The sequence below is a fragment of the Corvus moneduloides genome, chromosome 4, assembly GCF_009650955.1.
Source record: "Corvus moneduloides isolate bCorMon1 chromosome 4, bCorMon1.pri, whole genome shotgun sequence".
Taxonomy (NCBI): domain Eukaryota; kingdom Metazoa; phylum Chordata; class Aves; order Passeriformes; family Corvidae; genus Corvus; species Corvus moneduloides.
Genome location: NC_045479.1, coordinates 24,862,157 through 24,882,904, shown reverse-complemented (window position 1 = coordinate 24,882,904; position 20,748 = coordinate 24,862,157). Strand labels below are relative to the sequence as shown.

Below are 20,748 nucleotides of genomic sequence, written 5' to 3'. Positions count from 1 at the left end.
AATTGAACTTCTAAGCAAAAATAAAGGAGATAAGCATTTCTGATTTTTTTAAAATTAATGTTAGAATAAGGAGAGTACTAGGGTAGAAATAGTTTAAGTTCAGAGTTTATTCTTTACTTGCAAAGGTAGGACACAGTGCAGAGGCAGTAAATTTGGCCTCTGGAGTCACCAACAGTATCCTCATTCCTTGTCATGAATCAGAAACAAACTTTGGGTCAGCCAAAGAAAAACCACGAAGAATAAATTTTCTCAAGATTGATCACTTCCTTGGACAGGAACCTACAGAATTACGCAAGCAAGAAATTACGAAGATGCAGTTCATGCACAGAGAATATGTTTGTACTTGTAGTTGCTTAACTTAGTTCACTTCTTCCAGGCTTTCCAGTAGAATTGACAGATTTGAGGAAAAGTAGGTAACTTGGGCCTTCTGTCCTTCCTTAAACCCCACTTGTGCATATTATGTGCTTGCCTGGAAACCTGGTGAATTTGCAGCACTTCTGTGAAGACCTTCAGGCCATGCCTTCGTGAAACCTTTTATGTAGGTAGGTTTAGGTAGGTTTTTAGGTAATTTCCTTATTTTTTTTCCTATGTAGAATACAAGGCAAATCTTGTTTAACTTAATCTGTAGTGTGCCCTTGTATTTCTTGGACAGCTTCACTAGGTCTGTATGTTCCAACAATAAAGTAAGTTGCTTTAAGAATATTGCAGTTGTTGCATTACCTGTTAATACTCTTTTGCAATATATACAGGGCATAGTGTTGTATTAAAAATATTGCTAAATGTAGTAGAAATAGCATAGAGTTATTTAGGTGCACATTTATGATGGAATTCCAGTCTGCAGTATAAACTGACTCTTCGGTGAAAGCTTCCCTTCACACAAGAGGGACAAAACCACAAAGAACAGCAGTAATGGGAGTCTGTGTCCTGTTTGAGGTATTTATTCTGAAAGCTCATGAACCTGATTGTGCAATCACTTTGCACAGTTGTTCCCTGGATTTGTAAAGCTGCTCCTGCCTGCTTTAGTGACAGGAGATAGCCAGTGACCTGTGTACACCTTAATTCTAAATTAAGGTCTGAGTCTTTTGCATGCAGGAGTGTGTCACAGGTGAGTTATTAAAAGTACATCAATGTGGGTGTAACTAAAAAGGTTTTATTAATGATTAAACCATGATCAAAGATAATTGACACCTAAATGAAAAGTGAATGATGATAGAATTGTTATTAAGCAATAATTAAAGGGTAATTAAACAGTGATGTAACAATGCTTTAAAATAATTGTTAAAATAATAATTTACACTCTGGTTGAACACTCTACTACTTACTATACTTCTAATAATTAAGCCATAGCTAGATTTATAAAAGCTGCTGATAGTATACAATAAACTTTTAGGCTTAATGTAAAATGTCACTTACCTCATTATAGGTATCAGATATTTGGTAAGGGGATCTTTCAGCCTCGAGCATTAACCTTAAGAGCCATCCCTGCTTGAGAGGGAGATCATTGCTGAGCAGCCTGCTGCTGTACAGGAGAGCTCAATGGGCTCACAGGGGCTACAGATGTTTATTTAGAAGGTAAAATGACTGACTCATAGTCAGAGCCCCTTTTGGTGTATGTGCAGGTGTGCATCTGTAGCAGTTTCAGTTCTGTCCACTCCCAGCTCAGTCTGGCACTGTGAGCTCCTGATAAGAGAGGCCTAAACTCCTTTGCTCCTGGATAAGATACAGCTTAGGACGATTCTCGGTGTTTGCACTGCGGGGATGATTTCAGTCAGGCCTCCTTTTTGGTGGTGCCTGGACCAAAGTACTGTCACTCAGTCAGAAGGGGTGCATCCATTAAATGCCATATAATGGCATTTTCCATTATAAAAAAAAAAAAAAAGGGACTATCAGTGGTATCAGCACTGTATAAAAGAATTGTGTCTCTTAGGCTGCTGGTATCAGCATCTGAAGTCTGAGTACTGGGGTGTGCTGGAGCACTGCACTGGAGAAATGTTTTTCTCCAAACGAAACGCTTGCGTTAGGCAGAGTCGCCTGTGTTCTTTATACCTGCCCTTCCTCAGAGAAGATAATGGGATTTTCCTCACAGAAGGGTAGAGAAGGGTCTATTAATAGCTACCTGATAAAGGAACATCTTCTCAAAAAGGAATGGCTTACCCAAGTGTGTGATAGAAACTCTTGGGAAGAGTGTAATAATCCAACTACCCTGTCCTTGTTTAAGTAATGGATGGTATGGTGATTCCTACCACAGGTATAAGCACTAGGAGCTCTTGCAGCTCAAACAAGAGGCAGCTGGGAGTTGTGGCTGAAGAACTAAGACTTGCAATTATGAAGAAAAAGTTACTAAGTTATTCTTTCAGAGAGAAGGAAAGATGGTGGAGTAACAATAGGAACCAAAGAGCCCAGGAGTAATATAATACAAAGCTAAAGAGAACACTCATTCCTATCTTTACTTACAGTTTTTTCTCAAGTATAGGTGAAACTAATAAAAGGGGAGTGATTATTAACACAGGCAAAACCTTGAAGCTATCTGGAAACTATGCTATATGGCATGAGAATGGGAAAAAACCCAACAGGATGTGAACAGACACATCACAAGAACAAGTGCTGTTATGAATTGTGGCATGTCCAAACTCATTTGATTTCCTCAGCTCCTTCATACTTGTGGAACCTCTCCAACATAACAGTTCAAGAGGAGGCTATAGGATTATTTATTTTTTCCCAAACTGTGTGTTTGATAGCCTTGTCTCTGTGTGCCCTAACTGTGGTGAGCCATGAGCTACCTGTGTCTAGTGCTGTCTTGCTAGGACTTCTCATTCCATCCTCAGCTACCAAAGGGTGTGACAAGCCAGGAGATGTTCTGTTTGTAGCAGTGTGCTTCGGCTGCAGGCTCTCAGCATGATGGCAAAGGAGGAGCAAGGGCTTACAGACTGGGAAAATGAGTAAACAATAAAATTGTTTAGTTTGGAAAAGATTTCTAAGATTGAATCTGACCACAAACCCAGCACTGCCACATCCACCACTCAACCATGTCCCCAAGTGCAATATCTACATGTGTTGTAAATACCTCCAGGGATAGTGACTCAACCACTTCCCTGGACAGCCTGTTCTAGTGCTGGCAACCCCTTCATTAAAGAAATTTTTCTTAATATCCAATATAAACCTCCCTGGTGCAACTTGAGGCTGTTTCCTCTTTTCCTGTAGCTTGTTATCTGGGAGAAGAGGCCAACCCCCACCTTGCTACAACCTCCTTTAACGTGCAGAGTGCAATAAGGTCCCCCCGAGCTTCCTTTTCTCCAGGCTAAACATCCCCTGATGCTTGAACATGCATCAGGCTCAACTGGTCCACAAGGAATAAAAAATTATTGTTTTGAAAAAGTGTTACTTTGAAGATACCAGACTTTAGGTAGGTAAAAGGGACTGTAGTTACCAAAAAGTAGAATCGGAATGTGACGTTTAGTATCGCTCCTTCTTTTTAATTAAATGCTTGTGTTAAATGTTTGGGAAAGAGAATCACAGAATCCCAACATGGGTCATGTTGAAAATGGACCACAGTGGATCATCTGGTCCAGCCTCCCTGTTTGAACAGGGTCATCCCAGAGCACATGATGATGCTTCTGCATCCTTTTCAACTCAGACTGTTCTGTGATTCTCAAGTGAAATTGCTTAAAAAAAACCAAACAAAAACCCCACAACAAAACAGCCCCATTGCTATTAAATATGGCACAGGATTGTGTCCAGATGGTTCTTGAACATCTCCAGTGAGGGAGACTCCGCAACCTCCCTTGGCAGCCAGTTCCAGTGTGTGGTCACTGCACAGTAAAAAGTTCTTCCTCATGTTCAGGTGGAACTTCCTGTGCCTCAGTTTCTGCCCGTTGCCTCTTGTTCTATTCCTTACCACGACCGAGAAGAGCCTGGCTGCATCTTCTTACCACCCTCCCTTCAGATGCTGACAGCCACTGATGAGGTCCCCTCTCGGTGGCCTTTCCTCAAAGAGAAGCGAAGCTGCTGGTGAAGACGCAAGGAGCTACTGCAGTTACAGAGGAAGGACCAAGAACGCATTTCCCGGGCACCTGACGCTGTGTTTCTCCAAAAAGCCTCTCAGACGACCCCGGCCGCCCCCGCCTCCCCCGCCGGCTCCCCCCGGCCCCAGGGCCCGCGCGGGGCGGGGCCGCCGGCGCACGTGACAGGGCGGGTGCCATGGCGGGCGCGGGGGCGGCGCGCGGCAGCCCAGAGCTGGCCGGGGCCGCGGGGGCGCCGGGCCGGGCGGAGCAGCAGCCGCAGCCCCCGAGAGCCGCCGCGATGTCGTCCGTCGCCTCCTACGAGAGCCTGGTGCACGCCGTGTCCGGGGCCGTGGTGAGCGCGCGGGACAGCGGTGGGCGGAGGGCCGAGGGCCTGGCGGGGGGCGTGGGCCGCCGGCAGCCTTTGTTCGGCCGGGCCGGGCCGGAGAACCGGCGCGGGGCTTGGTGAGGCTGGAGGCCGGCGCTGGGCCTGAGCAGCCGGAGCCTCCTCTGAGCCAGGGGGAGCTGCAGGGACCTGCCCCTCAGAAAGCCGGCTTGACGCATCTGGAGCTGGGCATCACTTCAGCGGTGACGATCTAAGCCTCCCAGAAGCTCAGGCAGAGGGGCAGCACCTCAGCTGTGTAATCCGAGAGCTGTACCAAGCATCGTCCTCGTGCCACGGCCTCGTAAGTGCTTAGGAGTTTCGAAGGGTGAGGCAGTGCATAGGTGTTAATCAAAATGTACAGCGAGCGCAGTGCAGCCAGAGGAGGTTTGTGTCGGTTACTGAATTTAATTTTTCATGTGATGCTTGTAAATTAAAAAGTCACATTTAATCTATGTAGATTTCCTAGTATGCCCAGCCCTTGAGTTTTTCCTTTCAGAGTGCTAGCTCTAAATAGCAAATCGGCCTTCTGCTTCCAACAGATTAAGAATTTTAGTGCATGTAGCATGTTGGATTGGGCATACTGTCTCCTACACGTCTCCTATAGGATGGAAGTTGCCAAATGTTATTGAACAGTAAACACTGGAACAGGCTGCCCAGGGAGGTCATGGAGTCTCCCTCTCCGGGGACGTTCAAAACCCGCCTGGATGCATTCCTATGTCACCTGCTCCAGGTGACAGTGCTTTGGCAGAGGGGTTGACTGGGTGATCTCCAGATGTGCCTTCCAACCCTGATAATTCAGTGATTCTGTTACAACAGCTGATTCTAAAAAGGGGAAAAAAGACTCTAAGGGATGTTTTGGTTTTATTATAAATAAATACAAGATTTTTGTCTGCTCTTTAAATACTTTTAAGTCTGCTTGTTTAAACACCAAAGGCAATGGGGATTTTGTTTCCGCTTTCAAAAAGTGGAGCTCTCTCAAATGAGCTCATTATTGAAATACTACCCATTTTCCTTTTGCTGACTTCTACAGAAGTCAGTGATACTTTCTAGACCTTGCTGTTAGCTTCTCACTTCAAATACAGATCGCTGTAATCAGGTTGTGCCCCTGAAAAAAGTTTGTGGCGTGAACCAAGCTTATAAATCCAGCCATAAACCCAGTACTGTGTTGAGCTGATGCATCAAAAGCACGTGTCAGACCACAACGTGATAACTTTTGTTTGTATTCTAATATACTGAAAGTTTGTATACCTTCTAGGCAACCTAGTCAAATTTGAGGTGAAGGAATAGTTTTGTGAATAGTAAAAAAACCTCCAGTGCTTGATTTCCTGTGAACTTTAATTGAATTACATAAGTATTCTTTAACTCTCCATGTAGCTAAAATATAATTTTCCTGTTGTAAAAGCTATAGGGATGAGAATTTTATGGCAGTATTCTAGAGCAGTCAGGCTGCTTTGTTGGCTGAATAGTGGCTGAAAAATAGTATTTAAATTTTTTAATATGTTTTAAGTTTTTTGTTATTACTATTTTTTATAAAGCCAAGCTTCAGGCTGTGGTCCTGCACACATCTTCTTGGCAGCAGTCACCTCAGGCCATTTGTTCCAGGCACCTCGTGGCTACTGCACAGTTGTTTATCTGGTGCTGTGACTGGTGAGTGAATTGATGGGGCTGAAGAAGTAGCCCAGTGGAAAAAGTAGTTTTTCAGCCAGATCAGTTTCTGTGTCTGCATCATTGTGTAGGTGCCCAGAAAGGTATGCTGCTAGGTTGGAGGAGACAGGGGTGCAAATACAGTTGACCAAGAGCCTGGGATTACGTGAACCAGTCTGTACCTGTCCCTGTGATTATTTAGTGGTAATGTGACTTGGCAAACTACCGAGATCCCGTGCTGACAGGGAGGTGGTGGGAGAGCTGACAGTGAAGTCTCACCCTTCCAGTAGTGCAGGGTAATCCATGGCAGCATCTGTTCCTGCAATCAGTAGTGTAACTTACTTCACCTGCTGGTTTCAAGTGCAATTTAGCAAGGAATCTGAGTCTGTCTCGAGGGCTTCTGTTGTTTGGAAAGGACTGGTCCTGCTCATCCCTCTTTTCATTTCTTCTAGCTGTGAAATCCTGTCTCCCCCATATGATGTTTCCAGCAGCCTCCTCATCATGTAGTTGAGTTGTTCCATTTGTAAACCCAGGAGAAAAGTAACTTGGCTTTTCTATTTCCCTCAATTTAGCAAAAGAAGGGGAAAGGGTACAAATTGTTTTTTATGTGCAATGACCTGTTAGGTCAGCTTAGTTATCGGATGATGTTCTCTTGAACTATAGTTCCATATAAATTTTAAGCCAGTTTGACAGTCAAACACTGGAACAGGTCCTTAGAGAGGTGGTCAATGCCTCATGCCTGTCAGTGTTTAAGAGGCATCTGGAAAATGCACTTAACAACGTGCTTTAGCTTTTGGTTAGCCCTGAAGCAGGGTGGGGGCAGCAGAACTAGGTGATCACTGCAGGTCCTTTCCAACTGAAATAGACTATTCTGTGTCTTGCGTCCACAAATCCATTGTGTCCTGTGTGACGCTAGCCAGACTATTTCCTCATTTCCATTTCCTAATTTTGAGTGCAAGTGTGTGTGTGTGTGTGTTGCTGCTGTGTGGTGCATTGCATTGAGAGTAGGATTCAGGACAAATCTCACTTTGGGAGGATGGAAGCAGGGGAAAGCTGGAAGTTGTAGTGACTGCAGTCTTGTTCCGTGTGTAGGTGTAGCTGCGTTTTGAGGCTGTCTTCAAACCTGTGGTAACACAGCTCTCATTAGGAGGAGTATTATGGATCTTTCTGGCGCTTTTTTGTGCTGGCACTGACCTTCTAACTGAGATATGCTTTTTATAAATTTTCAGTAGATGGGTTCATTAATCCACTTGCTGTCCAGCTGGGTACATGGTAGGTGCTGAGAATGAGCAGACACAGCACAAGTACATGGGAGAGCAGAACCAACCATTTTGGCAGGAGCCCAAACTAAACGGGTTAAAATAACCTGGTAGTTGTGGCTGAACCTTTCCTTTCGTCTGCTACCTGGTGTTATGAAAACTGTTTTAATGAAAAACAAAACTGGAGAAACCTAAGTCTGGTTACGACTTTGACCCAGAGTTGTTTTAGTGTGGAAACACCACCAGAAAAAATAATCCTCTGTTGCTGATTGTAGAGATGGGTCCAAGCAGGAGGACGTGCTCTGGAGCTGGAGTATTTCCAGAGGTCAAAGCTCACTTAAATGTATGGCATAAGACAGCTCTAGAAGAGCTCAAGTCACACTGTGCACTGTACTTTAAACACAGCATTGAGTGACTTGCTGTGTCCCAGACCTTCCCACCATTTAAACTGTTTGCATGGCTGCAAATGGAAGAGGTGCCACAGCTTTAGCAGCCATCTGATGCATGGAAAACAGGTTTACACCAAGCCAGGGCCTTTTTGAGGCTAATGGGAGGTAGAGAAAGTGCAATATGTTTGTTTTCTGATGCCTACTAGATTAACTCGTAGGCTTCAAAAACCTTCTCTTTTGGCAAAAGGCTTTTAATGGTTTTAGTTTTAGCTTGATCTAATGCAAGAGCGACACTGCCCCCACCCCCATTTGTAAGTGTGGGAACAAAAAAATGTGTTATGTCTGGAATTTATCCCCTTTTTAAACTTTCTCAGCAGACTGGTTTGTGGGTGAGAAGTGAAGTGCTACAAAGAATCTAGCAGGCACTGTATAAGCAACTGATACACTATATAGCCAGTTTATTTTGTTTTTCAGGGCAGTATGACTGCAATGACTGTATTTTTTCCTTTGGATACAGCTAGGCTTAGACTTCAGGGTAAGTGTCAAAATCTAGTTTCTTTGTACAATGGTGTTTCTGTTCATCCTGGCCTGGGCACTTGTAAGGGTGGTTGTAGGGGGATGTGTTTTACGTGAACAGGAGTCTCAGCTGTCTAACATTAACAGCATTTTTCCAATTGGAGGTAATTCTTCCTTTTGAAAGTTGGGCAACCTTTTAATTTGCTGAAAAGGCTGTGTGATCTGTGGACAGACATGGCTTTTAAATGATTATCTAAGACCAAAGAGAAAAACAAAGATGTGAGATGGCACAGGATTATATTTGTGTGTTGTTGTTTTTGGCTGCTGAGAACACTTCAAAATTCAGGGGTAATATAATGAAAATCAAGTCTAGAATTATTCCTGAGGATGGTTTAAAGGGAAAAATCAGGGTCAGAACTGGGATTAGGAATATGTAATATTTACAAAAATGCATCTGGGTATAAACTGTGTTGTTCTAACATTCTATCTTCTAATCAAAAGTCACAGAATCACCAAACATTTTAGAGCTATGACTAAAGCTCCATTAAGAATTGGAGTGAGATCATCAGCCAGGTCATCAGAAGTATGTAGCTGAGCAATGAACAGCTTTCAGTGCAGGAAGAGACTGTTTTGCTAAGGCTTAGCTGTTTGCAGATGAACTGTAGGGGATTGCTCTGCTGCTGGTGCTAGTCTGGTCTCCAAGGAATAATTTTGAGAGAAATTAGACAGGTCCAATTCTAGCCCTTTACCTAAGGGGAACCTGCCTTCAGTTCATGTCACAGCTATTAGGAACTGGTAATTACAGATACTTTGAAGCACAACTGAACCTGCTAGTCTGGGGAAGAATAAAAAAAGGAAGTAGTCTTACCTAGCAAATGAAAATAAGGAGAAGTAGGGAATTTCTGTCCTTTATGAGGAAGAAGAAACATGAGCTTGCAGGGTATATTCAGAATTGCAAGGATAAGGACTAGAAAAAGAGTGCTAAAAATCTGAATAATCTAAAAGTTTGATTCTTCTGTTTTCCAGTTGATGAGAAGCGGAAGTCAAAGACAACACCGGCAGTCCTTTTGGAAATAATCAAAGAAGAAGGCCTGTGAGTAGATGTTAATTTTCTGTTTGTCTTCTTGTAGACAAGCTCTAAAATGAATTTGATTATGCTTTTAAAGTGGAACACTTTGCCTCTGTGTGGACAGATTTTTATTCCGAATTGAAATGTCTCCACACAAGTGTGATATGACTTGCATAATCTTACGTGTTCATCTTTAGCTAACTAAGATTAACTTTCTTGAGCACCTTATGCAATTGATCTGTTCAGTGATGTAACTGTGCCTTCATTAGTGAGGTAGCTGTGCCTCCTCAGAAATGCAAATGTACCTTCATATACCTGATCAACCAGCTTTGTCTGCCTGGATTCTTGGGTGTGTCTATTTCTCATAACCAAGATGAAATTCCCAGACAACTGAGCCACTTTCAAGAGGAGAATTGAGACATGTTTCCCAGTTGGAAGGTTTTTTTCTTCTCCCTAGCATGTAGAAGTAAACAACACATGACACTTCATGCTGGTGGGATTCAATATCTGTCTAAAAGCAGTTAACTTTCAGCAGTGCTGTGCTTTAGTATTTGTCATAGTCTGAGCTGAGCTGGCTGGGAAAAACAGTTGTATGTCTGTCCTTGTTAGCAGTATTTTCCTAACTGAATCCCTGGAACTCCTAAGTAGACTAGAGCTTCCAGGATATTAAAGCTGACAAAAGTTTAACTTGGCCCATAATGCTGGGCCACCTTTGAACTTGGGCAGTTGTACGCATGAGGAGTTCTCTGCCAGCTGATCTCTCTTGTTCACATTACTGCATTACCTCTGTCATGTGAGAGTGGCAAGTAAACTTCAATTAAAAAAAAAAAAGGAAAGAAAAAAAAGGAAATATAAAGAAGTTAACTGAGGTGGAAAGACTGCAAAAGTGGTCATCCTACTTTTCCTGTGAAACAGAAAAATCAGTAGCTCTGGCAAGAGAGGAACATCGCTTCTTCCAAAGGTATTGGGAAGGCCTGGTGAAGCAATGGTACTAATTTAGAGATGTGCCTGAAGTAACGCAGAAAGCCCAAACAACAAATCTGAAATGTGATGTGAGATCATAAACATTTTGTTCACATTAGCTTGTAGTCTTGTCTCATTACCATGCTTTTGTGAGACTGCTTCTCTCGTCTAGATAAAGCAAATAGGTTGAGCTAAAGGACTTCCTGCTGAAGTTTATCAAACAGCTTTGCTTTCTTCCCTGCACTTCCGTTATTTTCTAGGTGATCTAGGTGAAAGGTGTTCATTAGTGTACACCAAGCTTTTCTCAAAGTTGCAGTGAATCATGGATGCTACTACTGACAATTTAAGTCATTAAAATAAATTCATGGGTTTTGTTTTAGTTTCATGTTTTGTACTGTAAGATGTTCCATTTGAAAATCATCAGAAGTCATTCTTAATAAATCAACTGAGCCCAAACTAACATTCTCAGTTAGAGGACATGATCCCTAGAGGATATTTCTCCCTTTCTTTTCCAGCACAGAAGAGATAGGTAATATAAGAATTGTTTTAATTTAGTTTATGAATGACTTCATAGTCAGGTAATTTGTAATTGTAACTGTATGGTTAGTTAAGCCTGTAACTTCAGAAGCAGTCTTCAGAAGGTGTATTCCCAGCTACATGGGAGGGAGAGGCACTTGATGGATTTGAGACAAAAAGGTGACATTTACATTTTAAGAAAAGTCAGATGTGGTGTTTACCAGCCTTACACCTTTTACAGTCTTATTTGAGATCCTTAAATTCTGTGTACTGCCAGTATTTTAATGAATACTAAAGAGCCTCTGTAACTACTGCTGCTGGGGTGATTTTTTATGCTTTTAACATAATACCAGCTCTCTACCTGTTCTGTGCAACTCCAGTGAAGGTGTGTATAATTATCTTTTTTTGGATGTGTTGTAGAATGTGTTGGGAATGTAGAACAAGCTATTGAGGTGTCCCTGTTTTATGGGATCATCAGGCCTGTCAGAGAGGGGAGCTTTGTTAGTCAGCTGTTACGAAATCATTCCTAAATCAAGATAGCTTTAGATGATATTCAGTTTTTTATCTGTGATTAATCTAGTTAAATTTAACTAGGTAATGTCTTTTTCTCACTTACCTGGCTGATTTGCCCTAGATTTTACCGTAAGGCATTTGTTGGAAGTTCTTCCCACCTGTGTATCTTGTGTCCCAGGCTACATCCTTTGGAAGACTCTCCTAGGTGGAGAATATGAATTTCAGTAACTAGTCTTAAATGTTTAAATTTTGTGTGAGAATCCAGATACATTTTTTCCTTACTCAGGAGTTAAGTATGGTTTTTTTTACCCTTGCTGATAAAGACATACCTAGTTAGCACTTTATGTAGTATAGAGCGCTGTATCTCACATAAAATCAGCCCGATCACATAAATACTATGCTGATTCTTACTGTGACTTTTTGCTCTCCATTAGGTTGGCACCATATCGAGGGTGGTTTCCTGTTATCTCCAGCCTTTGCTGCTCCAATTTTGTTTATTTTTATACATTTAATAGTCTTAAAGCCCTCTGGGTCAAAGGTCAGCATTCAACCACTGGAAAAGACTTGGTTCTTGGGGTTGTTGCAGGTAATACTTAAAAATCTCCATTTTGTCAAGAATGTATTTTTGGTATATGCTATCTAATGATTTTCTTTATGAAGTCCTTTGGATGTCACACTGAGTGCTCACATGTCCCATTGTATGCAGACCTGCTTCTTTCTAATTGCTCCTCTGTGTCCTCCTTACCTCCTAAAGAGATGCATAGACCATTCCTGTTGTGAATTCTGGCACAGAGCACAGTGCTCTTGTGGCTTAGGATGATATTTGTGTCTCGTGTGGTGCTTACCAGGTATTTAAGCATCATCAGTAAGATGCTGAAGACAAGTGGCAGGGAGAGGTGATAGTTGGGTTTTTTTCAGAGGAAAAGATATATGCCATTTTTGAAATAATTTCAGTTGCTGTAAGTAAGAAATTTAATGTAACCATTTGGGTGTCAGTTTTCAGACTTAGTTTTAGGTTGTCACCTGACAGTGACAGGAAGTTCCTAGATATATGCAGGTCCAATGGGACCATATGTTCTTTTTTATTCCATCCTCTTATGTGGATGCTACAGTGCCTTCTTTGAAGGGATCATAACATTAGTGACTTTTCTAGCAAATCCAATGTGCAAAGTTACCACTGTGGGCCTTATGTTTGCCAGTAATATTCTTCAGGGACTATTGCTCATGTGAATGCGTAGAAACAAGCTGATTTAAAAAAAAAAAACAAACCCTGTAAAAAAGACCTCTGGGTTTGGGTTTTTTTGGGGGGGTGGGGGGGTGGTTGGTAGTTTCTTGTACTTTCAGTGTAGGTATAATGACTGGCTGAATAGCTGGTGGAAGTAAGGAAGGAAATTCTTAAGTTGGTTATATGTCTGTGGTAAAATTCCATGTAAGTATATTTTGGAACACAGGCTGCAGGAATAAGGTACAAATTATCATTTACTTTTCCTATATGTTGTGTTGATTTTTTTTTCCTTCTTCCTACCAGAAATTTCAGTAGCCATGTGAATCGGGGGGGAAGGGGGATAAGAAAACATTTGAAACCTTCTGTTTCTGTAATCTTGCTGTGTTTTGCGTTAGGAGTAGTGAATGTACTCGTGACCACCCCTCTCTGGGTAGTGAACACACGCCTGAAGCTGCAGGGAGCAAAATTCAGAAATGAAGACATTGTACCAACCAATTACAGAGGCATAATAGGTAAGCACCTGTTGTTGTCTTCAACCAAAGAGAAGTTAATGAAATAAAATATATCAAGGACTTTGAAGACTTTTGTTCATGTAACTGGTTTCACCCTGTAATCTCTGCCCTACCCTGTCACTTTGCAGTTGTTGAGTCTTACAGGGAGCTGGACGTGGCTATTTATGATGGTAATTAGGAGTGTGCACTCCTGTAACTAAAATACCTATTGCAAGGGCAGATATGTTATCATACAGATAATGGGGCAGTAGTGAGCCCCATGAAGTGGCAGCTGGGAGTCTGAGTTAGGACAGACAGTCTGAAAATTAAACTTCACTCACCTTTATCTCTTAATCACTCACATGTTCAGGCTGTCTTCCTTTTAAAACCAACCAACCAACCAAATAAATATTACTGTAATTTTGAAGAAGGTTTGGAAGACCTTAATGTGGATGCCACACTTGGGGAAAAAAAAAAAGAGGGGGTTGCCTGTGCTGATGATGAGTTTTATTTATGTTAATGGTGATGCGAGCAAGAACCTCCTTTGTCACTGCCTTTCTGTTAACTTCTGGATTAAAATGGGAGATAAAAATGCTTGCATAAAAGACTGCAGTGGATTTTTATACACTTTGTGTATTAGGCTTTAAGAGTAACTTCTCATATCTTTTATATTCAGAGTTTTGTACTCAAAACATTAATGATTTTTTCCCCCCACCTTTTGTCTCAGATGCCTTTCATCAGATAATACGAGATGAAGGAGTCTTAGCTCTGTGGAATGGTACTTTCCCCTCCTTGCTGCTGGTCTTCAATCCTGCCATACAATTCATGTTTTATGAAGGCTTTAAACGAAAGCTTTTGAAAAAGCAGCTGCAAGTGAGTATGTTTTGAGGCCAGATGATGAACATGCTCTGTTATGAGACAGGTTCTTTGATATGCATCACTTGAACAAATTCAGAATGTAGGTTTGGTTTTGGTTCTTGTCTTTTTGAGTGGTTTTTTGAATTAGTGTGTCTAAAAAGGGTCCAGCATCATGAAATGAGATGGGAATCTTTCATCTTCCTAGGGAAGAGATTCCTGTAATGAATTCTTCTACCTGTAAAAATAAAACTGCTGTCCACGTTTGTTTGCATATGTTCACAGGTCTTGATTTAAAGTAGAGATTTCAATTCTAATATATCTTCTATAAGTATTTACATACTGACTGTTTTGAAGTCTGCTTTTAACCCTTTTTGCAGTAAATAACAACTTTTTTTTCTTGAAGATCTCAATTTTTCAATATAATTTTACCAAGGATGGACACTAGAATTAAACATAGCATTACAACCATGCCTTCTTGATTCTCTAAATAGAAGTATAATCACTTTTCTGTCTCTGCTTTATAGTCCTCTTCTTTTTCCTTATTCTTTTTTGTCTATATCACATATAGCATCTCAGCTGAACTCATGTTCTTTTTATGTTCCAGCAAACTGAAAAACGTTCGTGTTACATTTTCAGATAATGTCATAACATATCTTTAAGATGTGGTGCTTTGCTGTTAATTTGTGATTTTAGAATGTTAGGTCATACGAGTATGTTACCAAGCCATCTAGTTTTTCCTCAAGACACAGTGAGATTATTTTTACATGAGATTTTGCATCATCAGTGAGGCGTGGATTTTTTGCTGTCTTTAATTAATAGTGCAGCTGTAGCTCTCCTTTTGTGCTTTATGGATCTACTCAGTTACATTATGCACAATACATTTTTTGAAGGATGAGCTTAGCTTCCATCTGCATTGTTATTTTCCTGTTGGTTAATAACATATTTATTTATATATTTATTTCCTGTGGGTTTTTTTAATTGCTTAGTTCCACCTTAAATTGGGGTATTTTTTTGTCCGTGATCAGTGAAGAGGAGAAATATTTTTTTTTTTCACCTAGCAATGGTAATTCTTATTTTGGACAACATTTTTCTTCCTATTTGGTCCTTTCCTGATTCTCTTAACTATATCAGGTTGACCTTGTGTAAGATGTGCATGCATGAGCATATTTTTAATTGCAATCAATATATTTTAGAATTTATTTTGAGCATGTTTTGATCTGGGCACCTACTTATGTTCAGTGATTAACACTGTTAGACTGAGATGCACTGTAATCAGTATAGGCTGTAAGAATGTATTTGGTGCATCCTGGAGCAGAGTGGGCTTTGGTGCTGAGGATGGGCTTCAGCAGGGGTTCTTAACTAATAGGGAATGAGATTTTTAGCCTATAGCATTGAGACTAAAATTCTACCTGGGAGCATAGTGATTATGTCTCAGGAATACAGAGTGATGTTCAAGGAATCTTTCACTGTCACCTTTTCACAAGTACCATGTGACTTTTTAGTTTCACTGTTGCAAAAACTGAAATGCTTTTTGATTGATGGTATGTTAAAGTATCTTATCTTTTGCCCACTCTTGGTGCTTTGAAGTGGTCTGGTTGTATGGCCTTTTATCAACCATGTTTTAGTAGTCTAGTTATACTGAGAAATGCAAAAACAGGTAGAAGTTACAAATAAACTTAAGTTGTGGAAAAGTAAGTTAATTGAACTATAACCAACTCTTTAAAATTATAAGACCCTGAGATTTCCTGAAATCTTTATGCCAAAGATCCTTAGATAATCTGGTAGCAGGTACCAGTACAGAATCCCCAAATACAAGTGGGTAATTGGCTGTTTTGGTAATATGTGGAAGTAAATCTATTCTTTATCTCTTGAACAGCTCACATCTTTGGATGCTTTTGTCATTGGTGCAATAGCCAAAGCAGTTGCCACCACCCTCACTTACCCTCTGCAGACAGTACAGTCAATTCTGCGGGTAAGTAATAATTTCATTTCAGGGTAACTCTGCCTCTGACTTGGTCTGTATCATGGAAGCCTTGTTCACATGGCTTGTTTTTGTTTGTGTTAATGGACCCATTGTTTTGGGAGGCATTTTTCCCAATGCATGTCACTGATTAGAATGTCTCTCCTCTTTGGTTTTGATTGAACTTGGTGTACTGATGGACATTTGTTTCAAGTAGCTGGTAGGATTGCCAGCATATCGTATTAGTACAGTGCTTCACGGAAGCTGATGCATTGTGCTGCTTTTAGACACGACAAAAATGTACATTTACTTCTTGGAATATAAAGGGAAAATGTGTCAAGTGGGAAATGAAAATTAAATCTTCTAAAACCAGTCTGTTTCCAGATGACCTATAGTAATAAAAAAAAAGTTCTATTTGTAGGCTTTGTTTGGTCAGATGATGGTCTGACCTTGTCAGTGTCCAAAATGTGATTCATCAGGGGAAGCTGAGCTCCCTCATAAATAATATCTTTAACCACTTGCCTGGCCGTGTAGGCTAATTGTAGTGGTAATGGAAACACTTGCATTTATTCTTACTTGCAATTCGTATATGTGCTGGATAATAATGCTGCCTTCAGTGTGTACCAATAATGTTGAAATATTGACACAAGACAAAACTGGGGGGTAGGATGGAAGGAGGAGACCTGGCCATGCATAAGCATATTCTACTTCAATTTCTGTGCCTTAAACCCTGTTTTTGTAACAGTTAAATATTAATAAGTGTTTCCACATGAAATATATTTTCCTAAGTAAGGAGAAGCCTTAACTTGCCTGTATGGTAAAGCCATTGTGTATGTTCTAAAACTTGGACAAATTTGGAGAATGAGTTGAATTGCTGAAAACAAGCCTTCCATGCTGAGGGTATCACTTTTCAGACTTCTCTAATAAGGGAATTTTCTTGGTAATTGTTCATCTGGAAAAAGTAATTTTCAAGCAAGTTTTGCAATTATTTTTCACACTCTAATTAGAATGGAATAAATGTATCTTGATTTTTCGTAGCCTGTAACAAGATAGTTAGGTTGCTGTATTTCAAAGCAAGAGGACTTGAACATATGTACTGTGTAATTTTGTCAGCAGTCATCTTTTCTGAAGTTTTCATAATTTTGGATCAGCTGAGCTAGTATTTTCTTTCAATGCCTTACCCTGTTTTAACAGCCTGGACACATCTCAGTAGCTAAACTAATAACACAGACTTCTGTTACTGGAGTGGCAGATACAGAGAAACATTTAAGCAGAAATAGCTCTGTTTGGATAAGTTGCAACATCAGTCTGGTTTTAATTTGTGATGCAGTTTCTCCTGGTGTGAAGGACAACTGGAAGGAAAGTTGGAGTGCTCTGTTGTAGCCTGAGCACTGCACAGCAGTGCAGGTTTCATGGGGCTGCATCCACAGAGCAGCTTCAGCCCTTGTTCCTTTCCATGGTTCCGAGAGAAGTGGTTACAGTCTTGTGGCTTCATGTTTTCTTTCTCCTTTTAGCTTTTTGAACAAAATTCTTCTGACTCTGGATGACAGTGTAAAAAAAAGAAAAAAAAAAAAAAAATTGCCAGTCCATCCTCTCCCTGTGATGATGGGGAGCACAAGAACCTTGTGTCTAGTTCTGCAGTCACTAGGGGTGACTTCTGTCCCTTTGCTCTATGAAAGAACAGCGAACAGCCAGGGCCCCTGATCACATCTGTCGAGGATAGCAGAAATGTGTGTCTGTGACATCTGTGCTGTCCAGTTCAGACTTGCTTTACTTTGTGATGTGTTTTCTAATCTAAAGTTGACATTGTTCTAGTTGATGTTTTTCTCACTCACACTAAGTGATGTTAAAAAAAAGGGTTATGAGTAAAGGCTCAGTATTTTCAGAACTGATATTCTGCATTAAAAAAAAAAAATTATATATATAGTTGCAGGGGTTTTTTGGAAACAATTTTAGCAGATTTACACAGAGACTAATATAAGCTCAAAATAATTCATATAAACTTACACATCATAACTAAGTTCTGTCATCAAAGTAGTACAGGACTTTTTTTTTTTGACCTTAAACCTTTAGAAACTTACTCTTTTTTGAAAGTTACTAGGGTTCTTTGTAATAAAGTCTCTACACCTTCACCTCCAACTCTGGCACAGCTCTCTTCTTGCTGTCATATAATGAACAGTTATCCTGTGTAATTGACAGTCCTGTCATTTGGTATGTCTCTCCTTTTCAGTCATTAAAACTGTGTAACACTGGTGTTACTCATTATACAGTGAAACTGTTCTTTAGCCTATGTGTCAGTAAAGTGCAGATAAATTAAATTTGCCTCTGGAGGTACAGCAATACAATTAATGTTCTCAGTGATCCCAGATGAAAAATTCTGTTTAAAACTAAGGTCTCTTTTCTCTGTCACAGTCCCTTTGGGAAATCTTCAGTAAACACTGAAGTGTTAACATCCTAGTGAAAAATTAATGGCTTTTTTCCTCTCTTAATGAACCTATGTTTGTAGTACAAATATTGTCAGTGGTGGAGAAGAGAGGAGAATGAAGCACCTAATTGTGGTGTAGTGTGGAAGCCTATGAGTAATCTGGGCAGTGACTGACACTGTAACTTGGAACCTAGTTAGCAATTTTTTGGGGAGTGTGTCTGAGTCTGACAATAATTCTTAACATTGATTTATCAATATCAAATGGTTAGTTGTTGATGAGAAGATTGTGGATTTTGAGTGCATATTTACCTAATGATGGGAGATTTCCACTAGCATTCTGCTGCTGCTGTTTCCATCCAAATTATTAAGATACATAGTAAAGAAACCTGTATCATCCTAGCATTTTCTTAAAATTTTTGAACTGCCTAGATCAGCTGGTATACTTTACCTACTGTCAATGGTAATTTCTTACCCCTAAGAAGTAGCAGTTGCCTGAGCATGTTCTGGGAAAAAACTCACCCAACATGCAGTTGCTCAAGTTCACCTTTCTTAGCACAGAAGCTTAATACAGGCTTCAAAAGCTATTAGGCTGTGCTGTTACAGATAAAAGTGTGCCAACTCTTGTATATTAATAATTCATAGTTACAGCTTGCTGACAGTACTATTGACCTGTATCAGATAAAAGTATCAATGAATGCTAGAAAAGGAGTTGCTGAAATTGCTAGTTTAACTCTTGAGGCATAAAACTACAGCAGCAGCTATCATGCCTACTGAGAACCAGCTTGGGGATAAGCAAGTGCAGTGAGTAAAAGAAATATCATTCAGGCCAGGTAGGTGGATCAAACGATTTTTAGTTCTTCCACAGCAGTTCACACATAAGTGTTTGCTCCAAGACCATTGCTGAGCAGATAAATTCTGTGTTCAACTATGCAATCTCAATGCAGTAATGATTTGCAGATGTGTGAGGGTCTGAATCTTTGCGAAGTGAAAGCTGAGAAAGCTAGAAAGAACTTGTTTTGAGTGTCATATCCCTATTAAGACTGCAACTTATGCTTTTGAGATCTTGAAAACTGCTTCTTCCAGAGCAAATGAAAGAGAGGTAATGTGGCCTTTGTTAGAATCCATCTTAAAACCAAAACAAATTACAGTAGTATGTACAGTTTTAATGCTTGCAAGCGTGAGCTTTGGCCTCAGTTCTCTGCTGATGGCAATATAACGTGGAAAATGTTTAAAGAGGTTTAGGGTAGGGTCTCCAGATTTCATGCATGTATGGTGTTCTCTGCCAAGTGCAGTGGGGAAATAGTACAGCAAAATACTCTTCCTTTTTTTCAGTTTGGACGCCACAGATTGAACCCAGAGAACCGAACACTGGGTAGTCTTAGAAATGTTCTTTACCTTCTTCAACAGAGAGTGAGGTGAGCTTTCTCATTTTATTTCTGCTCCCATGATATAGAAGACTTGAGTATTACTAATATTTGGAAAATGTTGCTGGATCTGGATTTTGTTTCCTTTTGCCTCCCTTAAACTTGACATTTGAGTCAACCTGGTTTTTGTAATATATTGTAGAGTAAGCTCACAAACTCAAATTCCCCTGAATGCCTGTACAGTAAGTGGCATCAAGGATACAGATGGATAATAAATAATTCGATTCACCTCTCAACTTGAAAAGTAGCAGGTTTCTTGCACAAAAGACCTTAAATTTCTGCAGAATTTTTTCTTTAAAACATGATTAAACATAGCTGGCTCGAGACCAAGAGTGGGTTTAAGATTCCTACAGTTGTCATTAAATTGTGATATTGATTCTTCTTTGTAGTGATTTACTTACAGAAAGCTATTCATACTTGTTTTCTTGATTGTTTTTTTCTCCTTAGGCGTTTTGGATTAGTGGGACTTTACAAAGGCCTTGAAGCAAAGCTCTTGCAGACAGTCCTTACTGCTGCTCTTATGTTTCTGGTGTATGAGAAACTGACTGCTGCAACCTTCACAGTCATGGGATTAAAGCACTCACGCAGACATTGAAAAGGAACCTATGCCAAAGAGTCCGGAAAACACATTCCGTTTGTGAGACCTGGCTGGGTAACAAAGGGTCCTCACTTTCTCTGCTTCTCTTTTTAGCCACCTTTATCTCCAGTATTTGGAGAAATCTGGAATATGCTCTATAGGACCTGTTGCCACAAATTCAGGGATAGCCCATTCCCTATTGTTCTGTGGACTCACTGTGTTAAGAAACAAACTAGAGACCTTTTTAAGCACTTGACATGAAATTTAAACTATTACGTGATTTGGTTATTTGGTTGATATTCTTGGCAAGAATGATTATTTCTCACTATGCTTTCTTGTTTGCCCTCAAATTGTCCTCAACTATTCTTGTCTTTACCTTCTGTCAGCAGCTGGTGGGGCTGGTTTTGTGTTATTTTCCTTGACCTGTGTTTGTCACTTTGTATTTGGTTCATTAAAATAATTCATAAAGAATAACATTTTTGGCATGGTTTTTCTTTACCTTCAGGTATGTTTGTGGCACAGGATCTGAACTGCTG

General features: G+C 40.3%; 1 protein-coding gene across 2 annotated transcripts; it reads left to right on the top strand.

The window, feature by feature from the left end:
* Positions 1 to 4,184: 4,184 nt before the first annotated feature.
* Positions 4,185 to 20,688, top strand: SLC25A17 (solute carrier family 25 member 17). Of its 2 annotated transcripts, none has more exons than XM_032107166.1 (9): positions 4,185 to 4,353; positions 8,150 to 8,210; positions 9,218 to 9,284; positions 11,687 to 11,838; positions 12,873 to 12,989; positions 13,696 to 13,841; positions 15,703 to 15,798; positions 19,544 to 19,626; positions 20,083 to 20,688. In XM_032107166.1, exons 1-9 carry the CDS (start codon positions 4,198 to 4,200, stop codon positions 20,228 to 20,230), a joined length of 1,026 nt encoding a protein of 341 aa, XP_031963057.1. In that variant the 5' UTR covers positions 4,185 to 4,197; the 3' UTR covers positions 20,231 to 20,688. The 2 variants fall into 2 exon arrangements, with proteins under 2 accessions (XP_031963057.1, XP_031963058.1); XM_032107167.1 differs by lacking the exon at positions 4,185 to 4,353 and adding an exon at positions 4,480 to 4,684.
* Positions 20,689 to 20,748: the final 60 nt, after the last annotated feature.